At 36.3% G+C, this 27,342-nt stretch overlaps 1 protein-coding gene across 4 annotated transcripts in view; it reads left to right on the forward strand.

Annotated features, from left to right (window-relative positions):
* The window catches only part of LOC106054275 (tyrosine-protein kinase receptor torso-like), a 204,034-nt gene that overhangs the window by 108,498 nt on the left and 68,194 nt on the right, over positions 1-27,342 (forward strand). For 3 of the 4 annotated variants that reach the window (XM_056018349.1, XM_056018348.1, XM_056018351.1), the window contains exons 3-6: positions 705-1,272; positions 8,525-8,578; positions 10,219-10,288; positions 25,865-26,100. In XM_056018349.1, coding sequence (XP_055874324.1) covers positions 1,051-1,272; positions 8,525-8,578; positions 10,219-10,288; positions 25,865-26,100 — 582 coding nt within the window. In that variant the 5' untranslated portion in view covers positions 705-1,050. The remainder of the gene's footprint in view (positions 1-704; positions 1,273-8,524; positions 8,579-10,218; positions 10,289-25,864; positions 26,101-27,342) is intronic. The other variant, XM_056018350.1, reaches the window with a different exon arrangement.

Below are 27,342 nucleotides of genomic sequence, written 5' to 3' on the forward strand. Positions count from 1 at the left end.
AATGTTGAAGTGTGTGAATGCGCTTGTGGTGAGTACTCTCTCGACTCACACCGTAACATTTTAACACCTAGTCCTGTTCTGTGCCAGTTTGTCATGTTCTCTAAGTCCTGGCTCATAAAAAAAAACAAGCAGCTATTGCTCACTCATGGACATAAAGATGTTTAAAAATAGAATGTTTTTACCTGCTATTTAAAGGGCAGTAATCGACAAAATTCTTTCTAGTAAGTAGAAATAGGAGAAAAGTTTCCACTTTGCAAATTTTTTGTTTCAGCATAGAGGACTTTTTATTTCAACAGGAGAATTGGGGTTATCAAATAATTTGTTGAAATCCACAATAATATCGTAAATAAAATGTCTTTTTTTTCTCTTCTTCTGTTTTTTTTGTTTTTTTTTACAAAGATTATATCAACTAACTCTGTCTGTTCTCTGTCTGGCCCCCACTAAAATAAAAATGAACACCTAATTTCTCCCACTACCCATTTTTGGACGAAGTTGAAACTTTGTACAATTATTAATTGTCCCTACAAAAATATGAATCAATCAAAAAATTAGTTTATTTGTTAATTAAACAGTGGTAATTTATTACTTTAGTTTGATATTGGAAAAGGGAAATACATCTTACATTATTGAGAAAATGGTTATAAAGGTGGAGCTATTTCCCTTAGATATTTTTTTTTAACGTTTTTTTTTTGTTTTCTTTTTAGGAAGCGATTTAACCAAAAATATCAATATGATTATCATTCTTCACAGACTTGCCATGAAGGTGTCCATACAAATATCAAGAAAGCCCTTCTAGTTTGGATAATACTGCCGTATGCAACATTCTGTTGTATTACAACTTTTGGTTTATAAAGACATTTTTGTCATTCTTAAATGACTTTGTGAAATGTGCATGATTCTATTTACAAACTGAAAGAATCTCTAAACGCTTTTAACAAGCCAGGCATTGCCAGACTTCATTACACCAAGACAGTTCGTACTATCGGATATATTCGATGTCCTTACACGACAAAGATACGCTAGTTCACGACAGGGCGTTCCTAATCCACAATGCCTCACACCGGAAGCAGACGATCACGTCTGACGACTTCACAGCGGATACATTTCCGGTTTTCATTGTTCGCTGTGGCCTTGACCTTCCATGCATCTTCTTTGGCCATGGCTGTCATTACAGAGACGGCACTGCAGCCGAGTACGGAAAAACCATTGGGGTTGAGTCTGTACAAAATGCATATCATCAGCGCACGGTGCCATGCAAGCTGCAAAGAAAAGGTAACTCATATGTTTGTGTCTGCTAAATCTATAACTAACTTGCAATGTTAGTCAAACAATTTCAATGGGTCAGAAACATTTTTTTCGCATTTTTACGGCTGGTAAAAATGTCGTGATTAAGAAGTGTTCGCTTGTAGCATGCTCGGAAGAAGTAAATACAGCTCCAGATTTCCAGATTTACGACAGTGCGTCTACCAAGGGCACTAACCCTCCACAAACTCAAAGATGTAAACTTTTTTAAAAACATAAATTTATTAAATATTTAAAAAAAAAAAAAAAAAAAAAAAAAAAAAAAAAGCAATGACACATGTAAGAAACGTTACACTAACATCTTTCTTCTAAAATATAGCATGCTTATAGATCTAAGCATTTTCATGCATAAATGGATCTTTATTGAGGGCTTTTGAAAAATTGTTGGGGCGTCCACAAAAATCCTGCCTCGGGCCTTCACATACTAAATCCGGCCCTGCCTCTTCAATTCGTGCCAGTTCACTAGACTCTGTCCTTAGGTACCCAAATACTGGTTCTCTTGCTTCTCTGTTGCCCTAATTTTTTCTTTAGCAACTGTTTCCACATGTGCACTACGTCGAGGTAGAGACGCAATGCTCAGGCCGATTATATAAAACTAGTCGACCGGCGGCGTACCATACGCCACTATTTTGCAGGGCCAACCTTAGGCCACTGCAACCTGTGCGACCTCAGTGGGCCCAGCACTATTATAGGACCTGCGCTAATTTTAGGAGTATAAATTATTAAATTAAACTAGTTTATAACTTCTAACAGATTTCCCGCGGCCTCCTGTCGATTTAACAGGAGGTCCTGGAAATCTCCTGAAATTGCAAAATATACGAAAAAGACCTGGAAATATCCGGAAAATTATTAAAATCTTTTGAAAACCCATACAAATCTCCTGAGATATACAGACGAAAATTGACTTTTTTTTTTTTTTCGCCCTTAAATTACCTAGAATAACTCCCTCCGTCCGAGTTGCAAAAATTAAAAGAGTGATCTTTCCATTGTGTCCAAACTCTTGAGCGTGCTCTGTCGCCTCGATAGTTACTACAGAGTAGATTACCTCCCCCCCCCTTTTTTTTTTAACGTGAGGTAGAAATAAAACAAAAAAAAAGGTGATAGTGCAACGGTCCTGCATGTTGTGTTTACGTGTTCTCTCTCTCCCCCCCCCCTGCCATGTTGAAACGTCAAAACGAATGAAAATAACTTACTTTTAAAAGACTAATAAGAGTTGTTTTATTCAACTAATGCTTAAAATCGACAATTTCTTTTCGCAAAAAAAAAACAAACAACAAAACAAACTAAAACAAAACTACTAAATATGTTAATTTTGTGAACCATGTTAATTATACATTCGTATTGTATGATCTGAATTACTAATGCAGCCGTCATTTCACCTTGTTCAAATTATCTAAAATTCTCGACCTATATAGTGACATTTGTACAATACGCAAAAAACATTGTAGTTGTTTTCAAGGTGAGAATTTTGAGCGTCACAAGCTCTCACTGAAAAGGAGTTTGATGATGATGATGATGATGATGATGATAATGATGAATTCCTTAAAGGAACTCGAGGAAAAACAAACAACACACTATTCCTTATAATTGCATACCGTGGAGCCAAACAAAACAAGATTACAAAGAGAGTTTGTGTTACACAAACTCAGAGGCGGCCCCCGTCGAAGTCGGATCCCTGTCGGATCTGCATATTCGCAAATAATATTCAAGAGGTGATTTAATTTTGATGGTCAAAAGTAATAATGTTTCAAAGATTCATTTGCTGTAAACTTAAATTTAAATTAAATAAACAATTTTAGATTAGTTTTAGTATATTAAAACATTGCAATATTGATCAAAACGTTTGGAAATGAAAATCTACACTTTTTTTTTTACACTTTAAGTTTAGAAATTGAAATTCTACATCTTAATCTAGTCTATTTTAGTCTAAACTAGATCTAAATCAAGATATTCCTTTTTTAAACGCGAGTTACATAACGAGGCTTAATAAACATTACTATACCGAGTTCTTTTTTCATTTCATTTGAAGAATTAATTCCATATAACGTCAAAAGAAAAAAAAAACACTACGTCACACGGCCTAGTTAGACTAAAAATCGCATTCATCATTACGAGCCATTTATCAACTGGTCATAGACTTTGGTGCACCGAGTGCGTTCTTTAAGCATTTCTTTTAAAGAATTCATTCCATATGACGTCAAAGGAAAAAAAAACACTACGTCACACGGCCTAGCTAGACTAAAAATCATCATTACGAGCCATTTATCGAGTGATCATAGACATTGGTGCACCGATCGCGTTCTTTTAACATTTCTTTTAATTAAAGAATTCATTCCATATCACGTCAAAGGAAAAAAAAAACACTACGTCACACGGCCTAGCTAGACTAAAAATCACCTTCATCATTACGAGCCATTTATCGAGTGTTCATAGACATTGGTGCACCGAGTGCGTTCTTTTAACATTACTTTTAAAGAATTAATTCCATATGACGTCAAAGGAAAAAAAAAACACTACGTCACACGGCCTAGCTAGACTAAAAATCACCTTCATCATTACGAGCCATTTATCGAGTGTTCATAGACATTGGTGCACCGAGTGCGTTCTTTTAACATTACATTTAAAGAGTTCATTCATATGACGTCAAAGAAAAAAAAATTCCATTACCTCACAATAGGCTAGTACCGGTACCCTAAAAAGTCTTTATTTACACGAGATATTTGACGAGGGTTCATATACATTGGTGCACTGAGTTCTAATAGAATTTATTTAAAAAGGATCAAAGCCGCATTGTTTTTGCATTTTGTCTGTCAGTCGGTCTGTCCGTCATCTTGATATAAAAAAACAACTAAAAGTTATTAAAATTGATTAACCTTTATTTTACGTTTCAAAACATCGCAATAATTTTTAGGTATGAATACAATTGAAAAGTTTATATAATAGATTGTTCCGGATGTTTGTATAAATAGTAAAAGAAAAAGAGAATTTCAGATAAATGTATTTTCATACCTTACTTTGGTGTTTGGATTCTGTTTTCCTTAAAAATCGGAACATAATATTAACGATAATTAGATTTTTTAATGTTTTAGGTACTGTAAGAGAGTAGTGAGTTAAAATATTTTTCATAAAAATCCGAAAAAACATTATTTCGTAAATGAGAAGATTATTTGTTTATTAATTAGAAGAGAGGAGTTCAAACAATTATTTGGCGTTAGTAGATTTTTAAATAAATTCGGAAATTTCTGGCGACGATTTGTAAGAAACAAAATCCGGAACATTCTTTATCGATTACAAAACTTCTATGTTATGTTTCAGCAAGAAAATTAAATGTCTAAAAAGTAATTTTCAGTAATCAATTCTAGTAAATTACTTTTTTTTAAAGCCCTGAACAACCTATTGTCGATATTTTTAAAATTTGTTTAATGATAAAAATACGGAACAATTTGATATTGATAACCAAATTATAGTGACGCATTGTCAAATAATATAAGTGTAATATTAGTAAATTATGCGATTTCAAACAATCATTAGGCATAATTCATGTTTTATAAAACAATATCCGGAACATTTTTACACTTAATGAAATATAAGTCAGTATAGAGATTTTGATTTAGCATTAATATGCTATTTACATAAAAAACGGAACAACATATTATTGATATTGATATTTATTTGCAACGTTTAAGAATGGAAATTGAATGTAATATAAATTAGAAGAGCAAACACACATTTGTTGGGGTTGATTAGTTTTGCAAAAAAAAAAATCCGGAACAATCAATTTTTAGATACTTAAAACTATTGAGATGATACGGGAGGAACATTAAAGGGTAAATCAAATTTTCAATAGCTCTAGTTTTTTTAATCTAATCGTGACGGACAGACCGAGCAACAGACAAAACGCACAAAAATAATGTTCTTTTATTCGGATGGGGGCACTAAACAAAAAATAAATAAAATCTGATTTTTTTAAAAAGTTTAAGGAATTGGTTTAGCACCTGAACATGTTGCGACGTTACGCTACTGCACGAAAATCGCTGCATAAAAAGTCCATTTAAAAAAATGTGCGTGATATTTACATACAAAGTGCATTATTAGCCTTTATAAACAAACAGAAATGTTTTCTTTTAATTTTAGCAGCTAGTTGACCAGAAAAAACATCTTTTATGTCATCTTTAACTATTATTTATATTTGTTGTAAACATTTCTTGTACATTTTAAAAATATATTTGACTTTGTGATACTGAAAATACACGAATATTGTCCTTCTTAGTTAGCATATTGTGACATTGCCTCCCTTACATTTACGTAATTGTTTTAGAATTGGTGTATTTTTATGAAAAAATCTCTTGCATAATTAATTTTATAAATTAAACGGTTTGCTTTTAGAAAACCAAAAGTAGCCGTTGCACCTAAACTTTTGAAGCCGCATTTAATGATGAAATAATATTTTTCATATCTCTTCTAGTTTTCGAGATCTGAGTGTGACAAACGGACATTTTGCACAAACCTAATAGCGGCTTTTTCCCCTTACGGGGGCCGCTAAAAATAAACTAAACAAAAGCCTAATGCAGTGCGTTGATGCTATTTACTTTCTTTGCGTTTGAATTTAAGGAAATTTACACTATTCAAGCTATTGATGCGTTGTAAATGATAACATTTAAAAAAAAAATTGAAACTTATTCTAGAGCGTAGCGTCGCTAGGGATTTCAGGGCCCGGGTGCTTGATTTTTTTTAGGGGGTCCCTGCATCATGACACTCGACATCATGACGTGAGATTATTGCGTAATATTTAATGTGAAAACAAATTTCGGATACTCATTTGGGGGCCCTCCTAAAGTGGGTCCCGGGGGGGGGGATTTTCAGATTTGGATCCCACCCTCCTAGCTACACCACTGTTTAAATTTTTTTTTTTTAATTCTTAATAGTATTTGAATGTGGACACATGGACAATTCGTGGACGGCCGACAACTCTCATGGTGTTGAAAGAAATGGAAGAGCACTGCTAAAAGCAAGGACAACTTACATTGGAGAGTGGGATGAGAGGGGGGGGGAGTCTAATTATAGACCAATAATAGGGGGGAGATAATCCTTAGGACAATGATCGTGTGTTGTTTGTACTCTTTCCCAATCAACCAACTAGCGCCGCCTCTGGTAGTACAGGCTCCTTTATGATTGAAGGAATACAACTACTGTCAACCTTGCGAACATGCATACACGTGCGCATCTAAACGCAAGCATACATTGCTGGCAATATTAAACTTGCAGCGAATACCAAACTTAGAAAAAAACACAGTCAGCGCCGATACTCGATGTATATACCTGCACATAATGAGTCGAAAATATATCATTAACTGACATTTCTACTTTGTGTGTTTGTATAAACGACAACTTGTATCTCGACCCAGGCTTACAAATATCAAACAGAAAAACTAAACTTTCACTCCTTCCCAAAAAAAAAACAAACTCAATTTAAATTTATATTATATAGTAAACGTAAACAGGTACAATGTTCGACATACAAGTGTTTACTATATGTGTTTTACTCTAAGTAAAATAAAAACTTTATTCTCCACCAGTGATTGACATCTATATGGTTGTGATAGTAACAAATCCACAAGCAAAGGCTGAAAGAAGCATTCAAGCCTTTCAGAGTAGATACAAAAATAAGTTCCCCTTTCAGACCTTGTGGTCTATAGGGCAGATGTTGTAAAGGTCATCGGTTTCTGTGGCCTACGGTTAACAAGGGTGTCATGTGGCCAGCACAACGACCAATCACCTTTACTTCCCCAACTAATGTCAGGTACCTATTAGAGCTGGGTGGACTAAGAGGCGCCCAACGATTCCGAAATTAAAACCCCCAGTCTTCACCAGGATTCGAACCCAGGACCCCAGGTTTGGAAGCCAAGCGCTTTACCGCTCAGCCACCGCGCCTCCCTTGAGAGTAAATGCTACACAAAATTCTGGGTATCAGGAAAAGAAGAAAAGTCAACATATTGGTTAGCAAAAAGAAGTCCTCAATTCTGTGAAGAGAAGAAAGCAGAGCTGGTTCGGGCATATTCCTTCAAGGTACAGTGGAGAACGCACGAAAAAAAGGACGTCCAAAGAAGAGCTGGCTGGACAACGTCAAAGAATGGACAGGCTTCTGTCTTTGATATCCTTCTAACAACAGCTGTTGACCAGGAAAAGTGGAGGGATGGTTACGCGAACTGTCACAGCGCCCCGCTACGACTAAAGTCAAGAAACTCAGGCAGATTGTGGCGGATGTCAGGTGGCGGCCCACATCTAAGGGTCTGACAAGGCGTGGTAGCACGACCATGTCCAGACTTAGGATTGGCCACACCTACATCACGCACTCTTTTGTACTGAAGAGAGAGGAGCCCCCACTTTGTGAGTACTGTGACTCTCGCCTCACCGTGGAACATATCCTCGTTGATTGCCCCAGATACCAGGATGTCAGGGCGAAATATTTTAGAGCCACTAATTTAAAAACACTATTTGATAATGTCGACCCTGGGAAGGTACTGGGCTTTATCCGGGAAGTGGGGCTATCTACGAAGATCTGATTTATGAATTTGTGAACATGCACTATTTACATTAGATTTTTACCAAATATTAAAATTTTTACTACCTTTACTATTTTAACTGTGAATAGACCTTGATTTTAATGATATGACTGTATAGAATCTGGCCCTTGTTGTTTAGAGAGAGAGAGTAGTCCATAAGGGACTGCAGGCACGACATGGCCTAAATTGTGCCGATGTGCCTCAAATCAAAATCAAAATCAAACTAAAGTCAAGAGACAGATGATGATGAGCTACCCGCGCCGCTGTTTAGTGACGGGTGAACACTTCCTGAAAGACACAGTTGTCCAAATGGGGGTGGGTTTGGGCAAACGACTGTGTGCCCATGTCTGGAGAGCGAGGAAGGCGCGGGTGCGGGCGGGGGGAGGGTTAGAGAGTCGACGTGCGTACGTGGTGTCCCACATGGTTGGGTGACGTAGAGAATTATATATACAGACAAGTTCATTGATAAGAAAAACAAAATTGTCTGATGGAGTTCAGACTTTCATTTCAATGTGCACAAAATTAATCCCATCTTTGACCCGTTTCATTATACTGTCTTGGCTATGTACGACCCTATTAAATATGCCAACTTATTTTGCATAAAATTGCACGTTTAGTTTTTAAGGTGTTCTTTCTAATTGTTGCCCTCTATGATTCAGTGCTTACCGAAATGTAACACAAGTGACAGCACGGAGCCCTGTAAGGAGGAATGCGTAAGTAGTCTAGCTCAATATCGTTGTCTATGTGTGTATGTATGTGTGTCTATGTTTTATGTCTTGTTCTACGAACGCTCAGAAACACACTCGAACATACGACTAGTCTTGAAACAGAACTGATGCATGCGGGGGGCGAGCGAACCCTAAAGAACACTGCCAGATTCCTTCAACGTGCTGTAAGGGATTAATCTCAGTACGCAGCCTTAGTGCATGGAGGCTTTCAAATGTAGTGACCCCCCCCCCCCCACACACACACACTTCTCAGCCTAAACGTGGCTCCCTGGTGGAAACAGACCAATAAAGAAGCAAAATAAGTCCCGGTTGGGTAGCCCAAGAACTTTTTTTCATTGCACTGGTGTGGATGCAAGAGAGGCCCAACATTCATTTCACAATCCACACGGTGATCATCATTTGGTCATTTTAAAACGGCGACCCGCACGGCAGCTGTTGTACATTGAAAGAAAATGGAAAAACGTTTTCCGCGTGAGCTCGGCCTTCGGTCTCGCCTCCAGTCCTGAAAGTCTTGGGATACGAGACACCGGTAACAGAGGTGTAACAAATTTACATCTTCCTGGATCTCTCTCAGACAGAACAGTTGTTTAAACAGACGATAGTGGGGAGCTGATGTTGGTCTAGAGAGCAGGGTTTCCCAAACATTTTTCTTAACGGAACACTTCGCACATTTTGATTATTTAGCTGAACACTTCGCACATTCTGATTATTTAGAGGAACACTTCGCACATTCTGAGGAACATTTGCTTATGTTTTTTTTTAGAGCGATTAGTAAACATGGTGGAATACTAGTTAATAATTCTAGTAGTTTGTGGAGGCTTCGAGGAACATAGTTTGGGAAACACTGGTTTAGAGTTTCGAGAGTCTTCGACTCGACTTCTGAAACAATTACAAATGTGTAGTAACCCCCGAGTGTCTTAGGATAACAGGCCGAGTGAAAAAAAAAGCAGGTGTTACAGATTCGCGTTCTTTTTGGAACCCTTTTCAAACAGAAAGATCGATGAAAGGGCGCTGCCATTGGCTTAGAGTCTGAAAAGCTCTAGAAAATATATACCCTAAAGGAGAATGACAAATGTGTTTTTGAGTATTGACCCCATGTCTTAAGTAACCCCATGTCTTAAGTAACCCCATGTCTTAAGTAACCCCATGTCTTAAGTAACCCCATGTCTTTAGTAACCCCATGTCTTTAGTAACCCAATGTCTTTAGTAACCCAATGTCTTTAGTAACCCAATGTCTTTAGTAACCCAATGTCTTTAGTAACCCAATGTCTTTAGTAACCCCATGTCTTTAGTAACCCCAAGTCTTCTATCAGAGGGTTGATATTATAAAGACGGAACAATTGTTTTCCAGACAACAGTTTGCTGTACACGTTAAGGACTTTCCATCAAATTTGAAGAGAATTTTTTCTTGGCCCAAACCTCCCGCTGGACGGCGTGGCATGGCTGCGCGAAGGGCTATGAGTCCGGGTCGATCGTGACCTACGAATGACAGTCCAGAGCGCATATCACAGTATATATTGCTATTTTTGTGTATGAACCTATTATTCTGTGACCTAACAATGTAGTCAAGTAACATTTATTATTGCAATGGTTTGACAGTAACATCACTTTTTTAAATTTCTCAGGCAATACAGCGATGTGTCAGCAATTGCGAGACCACTGGTCGAATCTTACGAGATGAATCCAGGTCACCAGGTAAGACTTCCTGTTGAATAATGAGTCAAAAATACAAGTTTTATTGACATGGTTATTTTTTATTTTTTTTTCTATAAACGACAAGTCATATCTCGCCCCAGGCTTGTGACCAGCCATATTTCATTCAGCTTGTGAAGATTGTCTGAAAAAAAAAGTAATTTTTCCCTTTCAGACTAAGCGTTCAATAGGGCAGATGATGTTAAGGTCATCTGTTTCTTTGGCCAACGGTTAACGAGCAAAGTGTTATGTGGCCAGTTCAGTGACCGTTCGCCTTTACTTTCCCCCAACTTAAGTTAGGTACCCATTAGAGTTGGGTGGACTCAGGGAGCCCTAAAAATCCCGAAGTTCAAAACCCCAGTCTTCACCGAGATTGGAACTCAGTACTCCAGTTTCGGAGCCTGAGCGCTTAACCACTTAGCCACCGCGCCCCCCCCCCCCGAAGATTGTCTAGTTCTAGCTGTTCTTGTGATTGTGTCTTTTGTAAGGGGAACAACGCTTCCGTTCTGTTGTGTGCTCTGGTCCTTACTGCTAGACTGAAAGACCTTTTTGTTTCATGTTCACAATAATGCGTCTCTGTGCTACTGTCGATGGTGTGCACTGTTAAGTGATGACAGTGGTGCGCATAGCACAGTTACAACAATATGTTGTCCTGTACGAAACTTTTTGGGATTCCTTCCGATTTTCAGCGTAGAGCGCATTTGAAATAACCAACAAATTAGAAATTTTGTTATCATAATAGATCAGTGGTTCTCAAATTTTGGTACACGGACCAACAGGGGTCCGCGAGAAGACCTCAGGGGGTCCATAGAAAAATAACAATTGTATAAAATTATAATTTGTTTAAACCAGTTTCATCCAATTAGATAATTTGAATTATAATCAACAGGCCCCTAATTACTGTTTAAGGACAGCTTAAACCCCCAAATAGAAATTACATGTTTTAATAATAAAAAATGCTTTTTTATTATGTGTCAGCATGCAAATAAGAAAAAAATAAATATTTTTTCTTTATATCTTATCAACTTTTTGAGAAAAATTTTTTTTTTGGGCTATGATGAAAAAATAGCTATTTTTCATGTCAAGATTTCTTGAAAACTACTAAAGCTAGTTCAATAAAACTTCAGCTGTTGATTATTCAATACTAGTAGAAGATTGTGAAGCAGAATAAACTAAATTCGTTAAATAGAAAAAAAAGTTATAGCCCTAAGCATGGTTGCGGCCCATTATTTCAAGTTTTTATAGGGGGGTAGGCATAGAAAAAAATTAATTACTCTTAAAATTTTCAACCTTTTCTATTTATTCTGCTTCACTTTCATACCTATATATAGAACATTATTTGTGCCAAATTTAAAGACAAAATATTCATAAATAAATTTTTTATCACGCCAACTCTGAACAAAAAAATATGAAAATGGCTAATAGGAGAAAACGGCAAAAAACGACAATCTCTGTGATAAAAACTAAGTTATTGTGTTTTTAAAAACATTTCTGCTATACAGTTAATATCTCTATTGTTCATCTGTGTTCCTAATATTATTTTTTTAACTTTTCAACGCTTTTTGTACTGTTATATCCTATCTGTTTTGACGATACGATGCGATTTCTCAGATTCTAGGAATACTACATTGATGTAATTTATGGAGGAAAATATTCTAAACTTGCTATATAACCTTAAACTGAGTAGTTCACCTTCACTATATGATGAAACTAGCTTTATATACTGCTATTTCAAGACTTCTTTTACCAAAAAAAGCAATTTTAGGATGATAATATGGTGGAAAGTCTCATCAACATTTTGGATTTGTCGAGCGTTCCTCGAAAGAATTACGCCTTAAATACTAGTCTAGTTTCATTCACAGCTTTTCAACTAATTATGTTTTAAAAACAGTGCAGGAAAATGGTTGAGGTAGACCCATGGATGATATAGAAAACTTTAGGTCACCTTACGCCTATCAGCCCTATGTGAAACTATGGCTATATTATATATAGATCTATATATACAAACAAATCCTGGTACTGGTACTTTAAATTATTTTTGAAATTTCTTAGGCTTTAGATCTAAAAATAAGATTCAAGCTTTTCATCAATTCCATAAATGTCTAAGTGACAGTATTGTCCTGAAGACTAAATGAATTAAATCTACTTTCTAGATCTAACTAGATCTACTATCATTTCACATTTGCTACACTAGATCTATGACTACTATGGTACTATTAGATTTAGTTAGATCTAGGTCTGCTTTTATTATGGATTATTAGTAGACCTAAATCTAAAATGCTAAGAGTAGATCTAGATTATAATCTAGACTAGACTATTGCTAGTAGACTAGCTAGATCTAGACTAGAGAACTAGGTGTAGTTACTAGTACTAAGTACTAAAACTTTATCAAGCCACGTAGCTTCTCAGCAAAGGGTTGGAAGGCTAAAAATACCCGCGCAGTTGTTTACATGTGTCTCCAGGTCAATATTTGTAAAGTGTTTTCTGATTGGTTTAAACCACATAATGATGTATCTTTAAACCAATGAAAACGTTTGTTTTATTTGTTTTCAGGTTTTATTTATGGAACATAGAGGATTTTTTTTCATGTATTGTGGTGAAAAAATTATTGAAATCGGACCAAAAATAAAAAAGTTATAAAATTTTTAAAAATTGCATACTAATTAGGTGACATATAAATGTCTAGTATACAAAATATAAAAAAATATTTAAAATACTTCCACTTTGAATTTTGACATGCTTTATGCACTAAATAAATTGGAAAACACTAACCATAGATAAACACCAAAAAAGGACATAAATGAGCTTTTCATAGAAACTTTACACAACCAAAGTTTAGATCAAATCATTAAAAAGCCAACTAGATTAAACAACACATTAGATCTCTTCTTAACCAACAGACCTGGATTAGTAGTTGATTATGAAATTATCCCTGGTCTATCAGACCATGAGATCATAAAAATACACAGTCAGATAAAAGCAGTAGCCAATACAAAACCCAAAAGAAAAATCTTACTCTGGAATAAATGTAACCTAACACAACTACACCAAGCTGCACTAAAATTTCAACAAACATTCTTATTAGAAAAAGACATTAACCAACCAGTCGATGACCTCTGGAATTTCATTAAAAACCATCTTAAAAGCATTATAGAAAATCATATACCAACTAAATACACATCAAACAAAATAAATAAATGCTGGTTTAATAATAGACTAAAGAAGCTTTGTAAACAGAAGGAAAACCTCTATAGAAAATTTAAAGAAACTAATGCAGAAAGAGTTTACAAAAAGTATATAAAAATTAAACACTTAACCCAAAAAGTAAGCAGACAGCTGCAGAGTGAATACATAAACAATGTAATATCTAAAGATAACAACAAAAACCTATGGTCATACATTAAGTCTAAGAAAATGGAAACAACAGGTGTAGCGCCATTAAAAGATGAACATAACATAATACATAATGATAATGAAACTAAAGCAAACATTCTAAACAAATACTTTGCATCAGCATTCTCAGCCCCAGGAGACAAAGACATATTACTGAATTTGAACCAAGTAGACAACATAGAAGATATAGTAGTACAAGAAAATGGAATTCAAAAACTATTAGCCAACACCAAACCAAATAAAGCTTCTGGACCTGATGGTATTCCAGCTAGATTACTCAAAGAACTAAGTAATGAGCTAGCCCCAGTGTTCAAAATACTCTTTCAGGCTTCACTTAACCAGGGCAGAGTACCAAAGGACTGGAAAGAAGCTAATGTCACCCCCCTATTTAAAAAAGGAGAAAAATCTGACCCAGGGAACTACAGACCAGTATCACTTACCAGCATCACATGTAAAATCCTAGAACACATAATATGTAGCAACATCATAAACCACTTACACAAACATAATGTCCTCACACCATACCAACATGGCTTTAGGAAATATAGATCATGTGAAACACAACTAATAGGACTAATTGATGATTTTTCAAAAGGTTTAGATAATAGTCAACAAATAGATGCTATCTTACTAGATTTTTCTAAGGCTTTTGACAAAGTTCACCACCATAGTTTGCTTAAAAAATTAAAATATTTCGGCATTAATGGTCCACTGCATCAGTGGATTAAAGAGTTTCTGATAGGGAGAGAACAAACTGTAATAATAAATGGCTCTAAATCAACACCGATAACAGTAAACTCAGGTGTACCTCAAGGTACAGTCTTGGGTCCACTACTATTTTTAATTTACATAAATGATTTACCAAATTGCATTAGTTCAGGAACAAAAGTCAGATTATTTGCAGACGATTGCATAATATATAGAACAATAAAAACAACACAAGACACAGATATTTTACAAAGAGAATTAGATGAATTACAGAAATGGGAATCAAATTGGAGCATGTCTTTCCACCCAGAAAAATGTCAGTTGTTAAGAGTAACAAAAAAACTAAAACTAATTAATTCCACTTATCTTATTCATGGCAAACCAGTATCACAGACTAAAAACGCAAAATACCTAGGTGTTATAATAAATGAAAAACTATCATGGAATCCACATATTGATGAAACTACAAAAAAAATCAAACAAAGCATTAGGATTTATTAAAAGAAATTTCTATAAATCAAATAAGAACATAAAACTAAAATGTTACTTAACCTTGGTTAGGCCAATAATAGAATATGCATCCTCCATTTGGGACCCCTCAACTCAAGAAAACATTAAGAAACTGGAACAGACACAAAATAGAGCAGTGAGATTCATAACAAACGAATATTCACATTTGACTAGAGTAGCACCTTTAGTAAAATCACTAAATTTAGAAAGCCTTAAGGACAGAAGGCTCAAAAGTAAAGTAGCAATCATACATAAAACACTGAACCATAATCTTCAAATACAAAAACAAAATTTAATAAAATACTCTGAAAGACACAAAGATAAAGGCACATTCCTCGTCCCATATGCTAGGACAAATTTGTACAAATACTCCTTCTTCCCTAGTGCTATTAGAGCATGGAATGGGTTGCCTGAGCTAGCCAGGAAAACCAGTGACTTGGCAGAATTTAAGTCATTGGTTAATATGCATGACTAAATGCATGACGCGTAGGACGTAATCATCTTCTTTTTTGAAGTAACGTCTGTATTATATAAGATAAGATAATTGTTCAGAAATGAATACTGTATAATATTCAGTAATAAAAAAAGAAAATTTTGACCCATAGGGGGGTTTAAGCTGTCCTTAAGATGAGTGTCAGGAACTATTCTTGACTATTGTTGAAGCAGCTTGGAAAAACAATAATGATTAATAACAGTCCTGTGATAGAGTTCCAATTTTGCGCATGAAAATCAAAATTTACTTAAATTTACAAACGAATCCATCTCCCCATCAGTCTCTACTTACCGCGCCAAAAGAAGTAGGCCAAGCTTCGTTTTAAATCTTTCTCTCCTAACTGACGACACCAACGTTGATTCCTCCAGAATTTGGTAACAAAAAAACGGAGAGAAAGAGTTAAAACTTCTAGCCCACAACCCTGAGACGCAGGAGCGGACTGGGTGTCAAAATCGGCCCGGGCATTAATATGCTATTCGGCCCACAAATTCTATATCATATGATGGGCATCCATTTCTAGGTCTGCCTGTCCTCAAAATCATCATGTTAAGTTTGATAATGTAGCGATATGTATGCATACAGTGAACTCTGTATCTTTATAAGAAATATAGACCTTATGTTGCTTTTTAATCGCTAAGTATGTAGGCCCTAAAAGGATGAAGCCTACAAGTAGCACTGTCTACTTATGAAGGCTATTACATTATTTCGGAAAATGTGTTAAATTAAAATGGTATTACACTGTAGAGTCTGTGAAAGGTTTGTTTTTTTTAACACAACGCTCAGGGGGCCTTTTTATAAGATAATATTATAAAACCTTTAACAACTTTATACCTGCCATATTGGCATAGATGCGGCCATTTCGGTTGCTCTACTAGCCTATTTGGGTACTGGCCCACCGGGCATTTGCCCAAATGCCCATATAGCCAGTCCGCCCTTGCTGAGACGCCACGACGCCACGACATCAGTCTAGGTATTCATCGTGCTCACTGTAAGATGAATTGTTACGTTATACAGTGGTGCCGGGTAATTCGTGTTTCTTAAATTGTTTTTCGCCCACCTGAACTTTAGATTGTTGACAAAGCGTGAGCAGATGTCTGTAGAAGAGCAACAGTGTAGTAGAAATAGTGGCAATGAACTGAGACCTGATGACGCAAGAGAGGCCGCACCACGTCAGGCAAAATGACGTAAATATGCCCCTGAATATTTGCAATTCGTATTTCTACCTTACAAAGGCAACAGCCAGAATGCGTCTCATGTTTCAACACGTTATCTAAGGAAAGTTTGAGACCTGCTCAACTGTCTCGTAAGAAATCATACGGAACCAAATACGAAACCTGTAGATTTCTGTAAACTTGCAATTACAGTATATAAACAAATCATCAGAAAATTATTAGTGATGCGACAAGAAGCTCTCAAGGCTTTGTATATTATAGGAGAGTTTCATTATGCCAGCGGTGTTAAAAAATATACCATTTGGGTAGACAAATCAGCTGCCGTCGTGGGTACGTATTTATAATAATAATAATAATAATAATGTAATTTATCGAGCGCTGTTAGCAAACATAATGCAGGCTGAGATATAGAATGACAAACTAATCTAAAAAAAATTTTAAACAGGTAGGTCTTAATGTTCTTCTTGAAAGTAGTATAGCATGTTGTCTTTCTGAGATGAATAGGGAGTGAGTTCCAAACCTTTGTTTACCTTTACCTTTACCTATCCCTTAGTCTGTTGGACCGTTGGGGCACCAGGCAAGATTTGTCGACCGTCTTTCTCCATTCCTCCCTTTTTTTTGCCTTGTTCAGAACCTCTCTCAATGGCAGGCCTGTCCATTCTTTAATGTTGTCCTCCCATCGCTTTTTCTGTCTGCCTCTTCTTCTTTTCCCTGGCACTGTTCCCTGAAGAAAGGTCTTTGCGAGCCCCGTAGATCTCGTAATGTGGCCAAAGGTTTTAAGCTTTCTTTTTTTCACAATAGTAAGCAGGTCGTCATGAGCTCCGATCGCTACAGTAACCCTGTCTCTGATTTCTTGGTTTGTGATGCGGTCTTTGAATGTGATGCCTAGGATCCTTCTGTAGCATCTCAATTCCATTGCTAGGATCCTCCTCTCAAGCTCTGCATTCAACGTCCACGACTCACAAGCATATAAAAATGTGGCCATGACCAGAGAGCGCATCAGTCTAATTTTGGTGCCGAGGGCTAAGCCCTTATCTTTCCATATTATTTTAAGTTTTGAAAGGGCTGCTGTGGACTGTGCTATTCGGGCCAATAATTCGGGTTTTGTTCCCTCATCTGAGACAATAGCTCCGAGGTATTTGAAGCTGTTAACTCTAGTTAGCTTTTCACCTCCAATACTGATGCCTCTTTTAAAGCCCTGATGGCTATTGGTCATAATTTGAGTTACGTGCACTAAAAAGCCCGCAAGCCGTGACTATTGAGGGAAAAACGTGGCATCAGTAGAAGCGTTGAGTACTTGGAGCGCAGCGTTCTCTAATGAACATATGGAGTGATCAGTTCGTTAAGGTACAAGGGGCATTACTTTATTGTAGATACACTGATGACAAAGTGTGGCCAACTTGTAGTCGATTCTCGCTGTGACAAGAAGCCAATGGAGTGTACACAAGAGAGAAGTAGCAGAATCTCGTCTTTATTTCCGTAGGACAATGCTTGGAGCGTTTATTCTGAATTCATTGCAGTTTTTTTGTCATCAGGTGTACCTGTTAGCACAGGGTTGTAGTATATATAAGTTTGAGAGCCTCTGATATAGATTGTCATCAAAAACATTTTAAGAGTTTCAAATAATCTTTATGGCAATATTACCATGCCCTGGGTCTGTCACACAGCATATTATGTGTCAAAAAAAGAAACTTTTTATGATGTTTACACAAAAATGAAATTGCTTTTGTAGGCCTTCAAAACGAAGAGATTTCAATCTGTGATAATTAAAGATTTCCCGATCTGTCAAGAGGCAATTGTATCTAGATCTAACTTTTTAAAAGCCACCTAGTAAACTATGTATCGTCACAATGGACCTCATTCACCAATCTTAAACAAACAACATTTAGCCACGTGATTCTCTATATCTTCCATTCAAATTATGTAATCCATAATGGCTGTCACGTGATACGTATTTTTCATTGTTTTATCAATATTATGACGTGGCTAAATGTGTTTATTTACGACTGGTGAATGAGGTCCATTGGCTTCAATGGTATGTCCTGTATTTACAAGTACTATTCATACTGTTGACCTTTTTTCTTACTTTACAAACTCTTCACCGCATAAGGCATAAAACGAGAGTATGCTGCTGTTATCCTTTTGTGTTTATGTGTGAACGTATCAGGGTTCTAGTCCTGTTAAACGCTATCGTTAATTTCGACAATTAAGAAATTATCAACTACTACAGGACAATAAAAAAGTTTGTGTTTACAAACAAACTCATGGGCGACCACCGAATATACCCATTTCGTATTATTCATTTACCAAATCCTGAAAACGTGATGTTTTCGAAAAACAAATATTGAAGGACAATAAAAAAGTTTGTGTTCACTAACAAACTCATGGGCGACCACCGAATATACCCATCTTGTATTATTCATTTACCAAATCCTGAAAACGTGATGTTTTCGAAAAACAAATATTGAAGGACAATAAAAAAGTTTTTGTTCACTAACAAACTCATGGGCGACAACCGAACATACCCATCTTGTATTATTCATTTACCAAATCCTGAAAACGTGATGTTTTCAAAAAACAAATATTGAAGGACAATAAAAAAGTTTGTGTTCACTAACAAACTCATGGGCGACAACCGAACATACCCATCTTGTATTATTCATTTACCGAATCCTGAAAACGTGATGTTATCGAAAAACAAATATTGAAGGACAATAAAAAAAGTTTGTGTTCACTAACAAACTCATGGGCGACCACCGAATATACCCATTTCGTATTATTCATTTACCGAATCCTGAAAACGTGATGTTATCGAAAAACAAATATTGAAGGACAATAAAAAAGTTTGTGTTCACTAACAAACTCATGGGCGACAACCGAACATACCCATCTTGTATTATTCATTTACCGAATCCTGAAAACGTGATGTTATCGAAAAACAAATATTGAAGGACAATAAAAAAAGTTTGTGTTCACTAACAAACTCATGGGCGACCACCGAATATACCCATTTCGTATTATTCATTTACCGAATCCTGAAAACGTGATGATATCGAAAAACAAATATTGAAGAACATATAATCTTGTTCATATAATCTTGTTCATATAATCTTGTTCATATAATCTTGCTTTATTCTGATAAAAAAAATAAAAGGAAAGTTTAAAAAAATGAGCTTTTATTTCTATTTAAATAAAGAGCTACGCTGACGAGGGCAACAACACAAAATGAGGCGCACTGTGAGAAATAGATTGGCATTCATTGTGTTATGATGACATGACATATAGCATGTATTGAAATAAACCGAAAATAATCTTAACATTTGTTACAGAATCAAAAAATAATTACAAAAAAAAAAACAAAAAAAAAAAAAAACAAGATTACAAAGAGAGTTTGTGTTACACAAACTCAGAGGCGGCCCCCGTCGAAGTCGGATCCCTGTCGGATCTGCATATTCGCAAATAATATTCAAGAGGTGATTTAATTTTGATGTAAAATGTTTTACACGTTTCGGATGTTCCTTCAGAGTTGAAGATAATTACTTCCTAGTCCAAACCTCCCGCAGGACGACGGGGGATGGGAGCGGGCAGGGTTTGAACCCTGGGCCATCCATAAATCTGAACGACAGTCCAGCGCGCAAACCGCACGACCAGGCAGCCATCCGATGGTCAAAAGTAATAATGTTTCAAAGATTCATTTGCCGTAAATTGAAATTTAAATTTAATAAAAAAATAGTAGATTAGTTTTAGTATATTAAAACATTACAATATTGATCAAAACGTTTGGAAATGAAAATCTACACTTTTTTTTTACACTTTAAGTTTAGAAATTGAAATTCTACATCTTAATCTAGTCTATTTTAGTCTAAACTAGATCTAGAATTTCTAGATCTAGACTCTAAAATAATTTTAATTAGAATATAAATCCAGATCTAGATATACTGTAATAAAAATCTAGATCTAGTTTAAAAAATCTAGATTAGATCTAAATCAAGATATCATTCCTTTTTTAAACGCGAGTCACATAACGAGGCTTAATAAACATTACTATACCGAGTTCTTTTTTCATTTCATTTGAAGAATTAATTCCATATAACGTCAGAGGGAAAAAAAAAACACTACGTCACACGGCCTAGCTAGACTAAAAATCGCCTTCATCTATAAGAGCCTTTTATCGAGTGTTCATAGACATTGGTGCACCGAGTGCGTTCTTTTAGTATTTCATTTAAAGAATTCATTCCATATGACGTCAAAGGAAAAAAAAACACTACGTCACAAGGCCTAGCTAGACTAAAAATCACCTTTATCAACACGAAACATTTCTCGAGTGTTCATAGACATTGGTGCACCGAGTGCGTTATTTTAGCATTTCATTTAAAGAATTCATTCCATGTGACGTCAAAGGAAAAAAAAAACACTACGTCACACGGCTTAGTTAGACTAAAATATGTTTTCATTAATACAAGCAATTTTTTCGAGGGTTAATAGACATTGGTGCACCGAGTGCGTTCTTTTAACATTACATTTAAAGAGTCCATTCATATGACGTCAAAGAAAAAAAATTCCATTACCTCACAATAGGCTAGTACCGGTACCATAAAAAAAATGTCTTTATTTACACGAGATATTTAACGAGGGTTCATAGACATTGGTGCACTGAGTTCTAATAGATATTATTTAAAAAGGATCAAAGCCACATTGTTTTTGCGTTTTGTCTGTCAGTCGGTCTGTCCGTTATCTTGATATAAAAAAAAAAACAACTAAAAGTTATTAAAAATTGATTAACCTTTATTTTACGTTTCAAAACATCGCAATAATTTTTAGGTATGAACACAATTGAAAAGTTTATATAATAGATTGTTCCGGATGTTTGTATAAATAGTAAAAGAAAAAGAGAATTTCAGATAAATGTAATACCGTTAATTAAATTTTTTGGATGGTCTCGTATAAAAATTAGATGTACTACAGCCACGTGGAGAGATTTTCATACCTTACTTTGGTGTTTGGATTCTGTTTTCCTTAAAAATCGGAACATAATATTAACGATAATTAGATTTTTTAATGTTTTAGGTAGAAAGTTAAATGTACTGTAAGAGAGTAGTGAGTTAAAATATTTTTCATAAAAATCCGTAAAAACATTATTTCGTAAATGAGAAGATTATTTGTTTATTAATTAGAAGAGGGAGTTCAAACAATTATTTGGCGTTAGTAGATTTTTAAATAAATTCGGAAATTTCTGGCGACGATTTGTAAGAAACAAAATCCGGAACTTTCTTTATCGATTACAAAACTTCTATGTTATGTTTTACAAGAAAATTAAATGTCTAAAAAGTAATTTTCAGTAATTAATTCTAGTAAATTACTTTTTTTAAAAGCCTTATATAAGTCAGTATAGAGATTATGATTTAGCATTAGTATGCTATTTACATAAAAAACGGAACAACATATTATTGATAATGTGTTTTTGCAACGTTAAAGCATGGAAATTGAATGTAATATAAGTTAGAAGAGCAAACAAACATTTGTTGGCGTTGATTAGTTTTGCACAAAAAAATCCGGAACATTCAATTTTAGATACTTAAAACTATTGAGATGTTATGGGAGGAACATTAAAGGGTAAATCAGATTTTCAATAGCTTTTAGAGTTCTAGTTTTTTAAATCTAATCGTGACGGACAGACCGACCAACAGACAAAACGCACAAAAATAATCTTCTTTTATTCGGATGGGGGCACTAAACAAAGAATAAATAAAATCTGATTTTTTAAAAAAGTTTAAGGAATTGGTTTAGCACCTGATCATGTTGCGACGTTACGCTACTGCACGAAAATCGCTGCATAAAAAGTCCATTTAAAATAATGTGCGTGATATTTACATACAAAGTGCATTATTAGCCTTTATAAACAAACAGAAATGTTTTCTTTTAATTTTAGCAGCTAGTTGACCAGAAAAAACGTCTTTAACTATTATTTGTATTTGTTGTAAACATTTCCTGTACATTTTATAAATATATTTGACTTAGTGATACTGAAAATACACAAAAATTGTCCATCTTTGTTAGCATATTGTAACATTGCCTCCCTTACATTTACGTAATTGTTTTAGAATTGGTGTATTTTTATGAAAAAATCGCTTGCATAATAAATTTTATAAATTAAACGGTTTGCTTTTAGAAAACCAAAAGTAGCCGTTGCACCTAAACTTTTCAAGCCGGATTTAATGATGAAATAATATTTTTCATATCTCTTCTAGTTTTCGAGATCTGAGTGTGACAGACGGACAGACGGACAGACGGACATTTTGCACAAACCTAATAGCGGCTTTTTCCCCTTACGGGGGCCGCTAAAAAACAACGCAATAAATGATACAATTGTAATGGTTAATTAGCCACTAAACATAACAATTTGTTATCTGGAATAAAAAGCAAGTATTGGATTAGCTCGTTGCTTCTGCAATAACACCTTTTACTTTTGCTAACTCCTTTTCATGGGTTCAAAAGGGTGGCTAGATACTGGACAGTTTATAAATATATTTGGAAAAAAACCTTATTAGCCACACATAAACCCTGGTTTGACCGTTATAATTTTTCATATTTAAATTAAATTTTGCATAAGTCCTGTTTTTTATGTAGGCTGAGGGGGAAATCTCTCGGCTTCCAAACCGAGTGGTCCCGGGTTCGAATCCTGGTGAAGACTGGTATTTTTAATTTCGGAATCTTTAGGGCTCATCTGAGTCCACCCAGCTCTGATGGGTACCTGACGTTAGTTGGGCGAATGTAATGATCGTTGGCTTTTGTGCTGGCCACATGACACCCTCGTTAGTCGAAGGGCCATAGAATATCTTTATATCATCGCAAGATGTTAGTGTGATGCTCTTTTTTTCACAATCTTATATCAGCTCACTATGTCTGTCTGTCTGTCTGTCTTGTAAAAACTTTGTGCATGTTATTTCTCGCGGATCAAACTGAAATTTCGCACAATTATTTCTTATACCTGCCAACACAAGAATCAATTTAACATAAAAAAAATCAGCCAGTTAATTAACTATTAGTAATTAATTATTTTGTTTTGTATCTCGAACAAGGGAAAGAAATTTTCCTTGACTGATAAAGTGGCATAAGTCAAATTAGCCCCCTTTATTGTTTGTAGGAAAAAAAAGGTAAATAACTCTAAATAATTATAAAATCGACTTTCATAAGCAGTTCCCTGGAGCAGTGGTTAGCTTGTAGGCTTGAGGAGACTGAGGAGGCCTTTAAAATAAATTTAAAAAGCGACCACCCCCTTTCTTTCTGGCCTCTACCCCTTTCCAACTGGTCTAGACAAGAGATAGGATCATGGCGTATTGAGAAAGCCAAAAACATGAAAGTGCTCTGAACACAAACAATTGGTAAAAATATTTATGAGCGCACAGATTTATCCTTATCAATTTAGATGTATTACAAATTTAATTTCATGACTGACCCAAACTAATGGACCTCATTCACCAATCGCAAACAAATAACATTTAGTCACGTGTTAATATAGATAAAACAACGAAAAAAACTGGCATGTGATAGCCATTGTGTATTAAAAATTAGATCGTAATTTGTATAGAAGAGATAGAGAATTACGTGGCTAAATGATGTTTGTTTACGATTATTAAATGAGGTCCAGTGATGCAACCACACTTAATAAAAGCGTTTTTTTTTTTTAAATAATTTTTTTGTTTGGTATTTTTTTTCCCCCCTATTCTATTTCAGCGGGAATTCCCGCACTCGACTAAAATGTTTCTTTGTATTCAGTAAGGAGTTAGATGAACAAATAGAATTAAGCTATTTGTAGTAAAGTTTTCGTTTTGTACGTAGACTGATGTAAAGTTGTCCGCAGCATTGTTCAGCTGTTTCAAAAAGAACATTCTACTATACACAATACTATAGATTCACTGTCATTCATTTTGTGTAGACCGGGATTATCTCGATAAACGTCCTGACACAGTAATCTCCTCTTTGGGAGTGATTCGATTTCGTAAGAATCTAGTTTAGATCGTTCAATCAATACATTATGGTAACGGTGAAAAAGAATCGGAATCGATTCTGCAGTAATGTCGAGGCGATATAAAGAGAAACGGAAGAAACGAAGAAGGAAGATTACGCGGCAGATTTAAAATAGAGAAACTAAGCAATGTCAAGGACGACTTATCGAAAGGTCATCCTTGTCAACAAAATAAAGTAAAACAGTTTGTGCAAACTTACAAATTGGATTCTATATTGCAAAAAAAAAAAGGGATACAAATATTACAAAAGGTAAACTTAAAAAGATACATAAATTATCAATACTTCTGTACACCAGATACACCTTCGATGAAGTCCAGTAGGGAATCGGCGCCGTAGGCGCCATTATCTCGTTGATGGTTAGAAAGGCTTTTATCCAACCACCAGGCCTGGACATGGGGCTCTTCACCCCTGTCCTGTCTGAGGGCACCCAACGGTAGGCGGCCATATTGGTTGACTGACTGGTAAAACCGAGCCGTGCCGTGTACACAGCGCACCGTCCCCGTTCCTGGACCCCACTCGCTATAAGTGGTCGAGTACAGCGCTGACTGCGGGGAGCCTGTCTCATATTCCTATACTGTAACCGCCACTATTCCGTGCAGGGACCGCCACTCCAGCTAATGGGACACTGATGACGGCCCCCGTTTGTGGAACGGCGTGGCGGACTTTTTGGACTGGGTTGCAGGTTACTTGTTCCATCCCCACCCCGAGTGAGATAAAAAAAAAAAAAAAAAAAGCTCACCCAGGGAGACCTGCTAGAAGGCCTGGTTCGCTACTCGTTCTTAGCCTGTCCAGATCCACCTCTGGATGTTTCCACCGGAGGGCCACGCTGAGGCGACGGGTAGCTGGAATATCCTCCGGACCAGAAACACCAAAAAAGCTAGCCCTCTATAGTTATCATCCAGAAATGAAAATCTGAAATATATCGACAATGTTGTTGTTTTTTCCCACAATTATTCCTGGATGAGTTGGGTTGTTTTTTTTAACACCGGATTTACCAAAAAGCTATTTTTAGTTTTCCCGCCATGTTAAAAATCTCCAATTGATTAAGACTAAAATTAGGATTAATACTAAGACTAACACTAAGGCTAAGACTGCTTTATTGATCCTTATGGAGATTTGTTGTGATTACAAGGACTCTTTTCTCCTATAAAGACAACACAACAACAAATAACTAGAGATATATGCTACACTTCAAGAAAGCATGCGAGAGTTGAGGGTCAAAAGTTGTTAAGGTTGTCATGACCTAAGTTCTGCTGATGCTTCTGTCTTCTCCAGATCCTGTATATGTGAAAGGCCAGAAGATGCAGTTCACAGTGTCCACGCCGTCTGCCGCTTGCATGTATTCTCCGAGTGGTCAGGAGGACACGACAGAAGGTTCAACCATTATCCTGGGATGGAATGTCACTGTAGCAGACGATCAGACTTCAAGTTTAACTCTGTACTGTGTAGTAGAGGTGTATGAGGAGAATTTGGTGACAGGAGAGGTCAAAAACTGGACATCACTTGACTATGTATGTAATTAAAAAATAACCTGTGCTAATCTTAAACAATTAGTGCTCACAATTTTTTTTCATTGAATGATGTGCTCTGTAATTCTTCATTGATTGATGTTCTCTCCCACTCTTGACTCTCTGTTCTCTCCTACTCTTGACTCTCTGTTCTCTCCCACTCTTGACTCTCTGTTCTCTCCCACTCTTGACTCTCTGTTCTCTCCCACTCTTGACTCTCTGTTCTCTCCCACTCTTGACTCTCTGTTCTCTCTCACTCTTGACTCTCTGTTCTCTCTCACTCTTGATTCTCTGTTCTCTCCCACTCTTGACTCTCTGTTCTCTCCCACTCTTGACTCTCTGTTCTCTCTCACTCTTGACTCTCTGTTCTCTCCCACTCTTGACTCTCTGTTCTCTCCCACTCTTGACTCTCTGTTCTCTCCCACTCTTGACTCTCTATTCTCTCCCACTCTTGATTCTCTGTTCTCTCCCACTCTGACTCTCTGTTCTCTCCCACTCTTGACTCTCTGTTCTCTCTCACTCTTGACTCTCTGTTCTCTCCCACTCTTGACTATCTGTTCTCTCTCACTCTTGACTCTCTGTTCTCTCCCACTCTTGACTCTCTGTTCTCTCCCACTCTTGACTCTCTGTTCTCTCCCACTCTTGACTCTCTGTTCTCTCTCACTCTTGACTATCTGTTCTCTCTCACTCTTGACTCTCTGTTCTCTCTCACTCTTGACTCTCTGTTCTCTCCCACTCTTGACTCTCTGTTCTCTCCCACTCTTGACTCTCTGTTCTCTCCCACTCTTGACTCTCTGTTCTCTCCCACTCTTGACTCTCTGTTCTCTCCCACTCTTGACTCTCTGTTCTCTCCCACTCTTGACTCTCTGTTCTCTCTCACTCTTGACTCTCTGTTCTCTCCCACTCTTGACTATCTGTTCTCTCTCACTCTTGACTCTCTGTTCTCTCCCACTCTTGACTCTCTGTTCTCTCCCACTCTTGACTCTCTGTTCTCTCTCACTCTTGACTATCTGTTCTCTCTCACTCTTGACTCTCTGTTCTCTCTCACTCTTGACTCTCTGTTCTCTCCCACTCTTGACTCTCTGTTCTCTCCCACTCTTGACTCTCTGTTCTCTCCCATTCTTGACTCTCTGTTCTCTCCCACTCTTGACTCTCTGTCTCTCCCACTCTTGACTCTCTGTTCTCTCCCACTCTTGACTCTCTGTTCTCTATCACTCTGACTCTCTCTTATATTATAAAATGTCA

The sequence above is a fragment of the Biomphalaria glabrata genome, chromosome 1, assembly GCF_947242115.1.
Source record: "Biomphalaria glabrata chromosome 1, xgBioGlab47.1, whole genome shotgun sequence".
Classification (NCBI taxonomy): domain Eukaryota; kingdom Metazoa; phylum Mollusca; class Gastropoda; family Planorbidae; genus Biomphalaria; species Biomphalaria glabrata.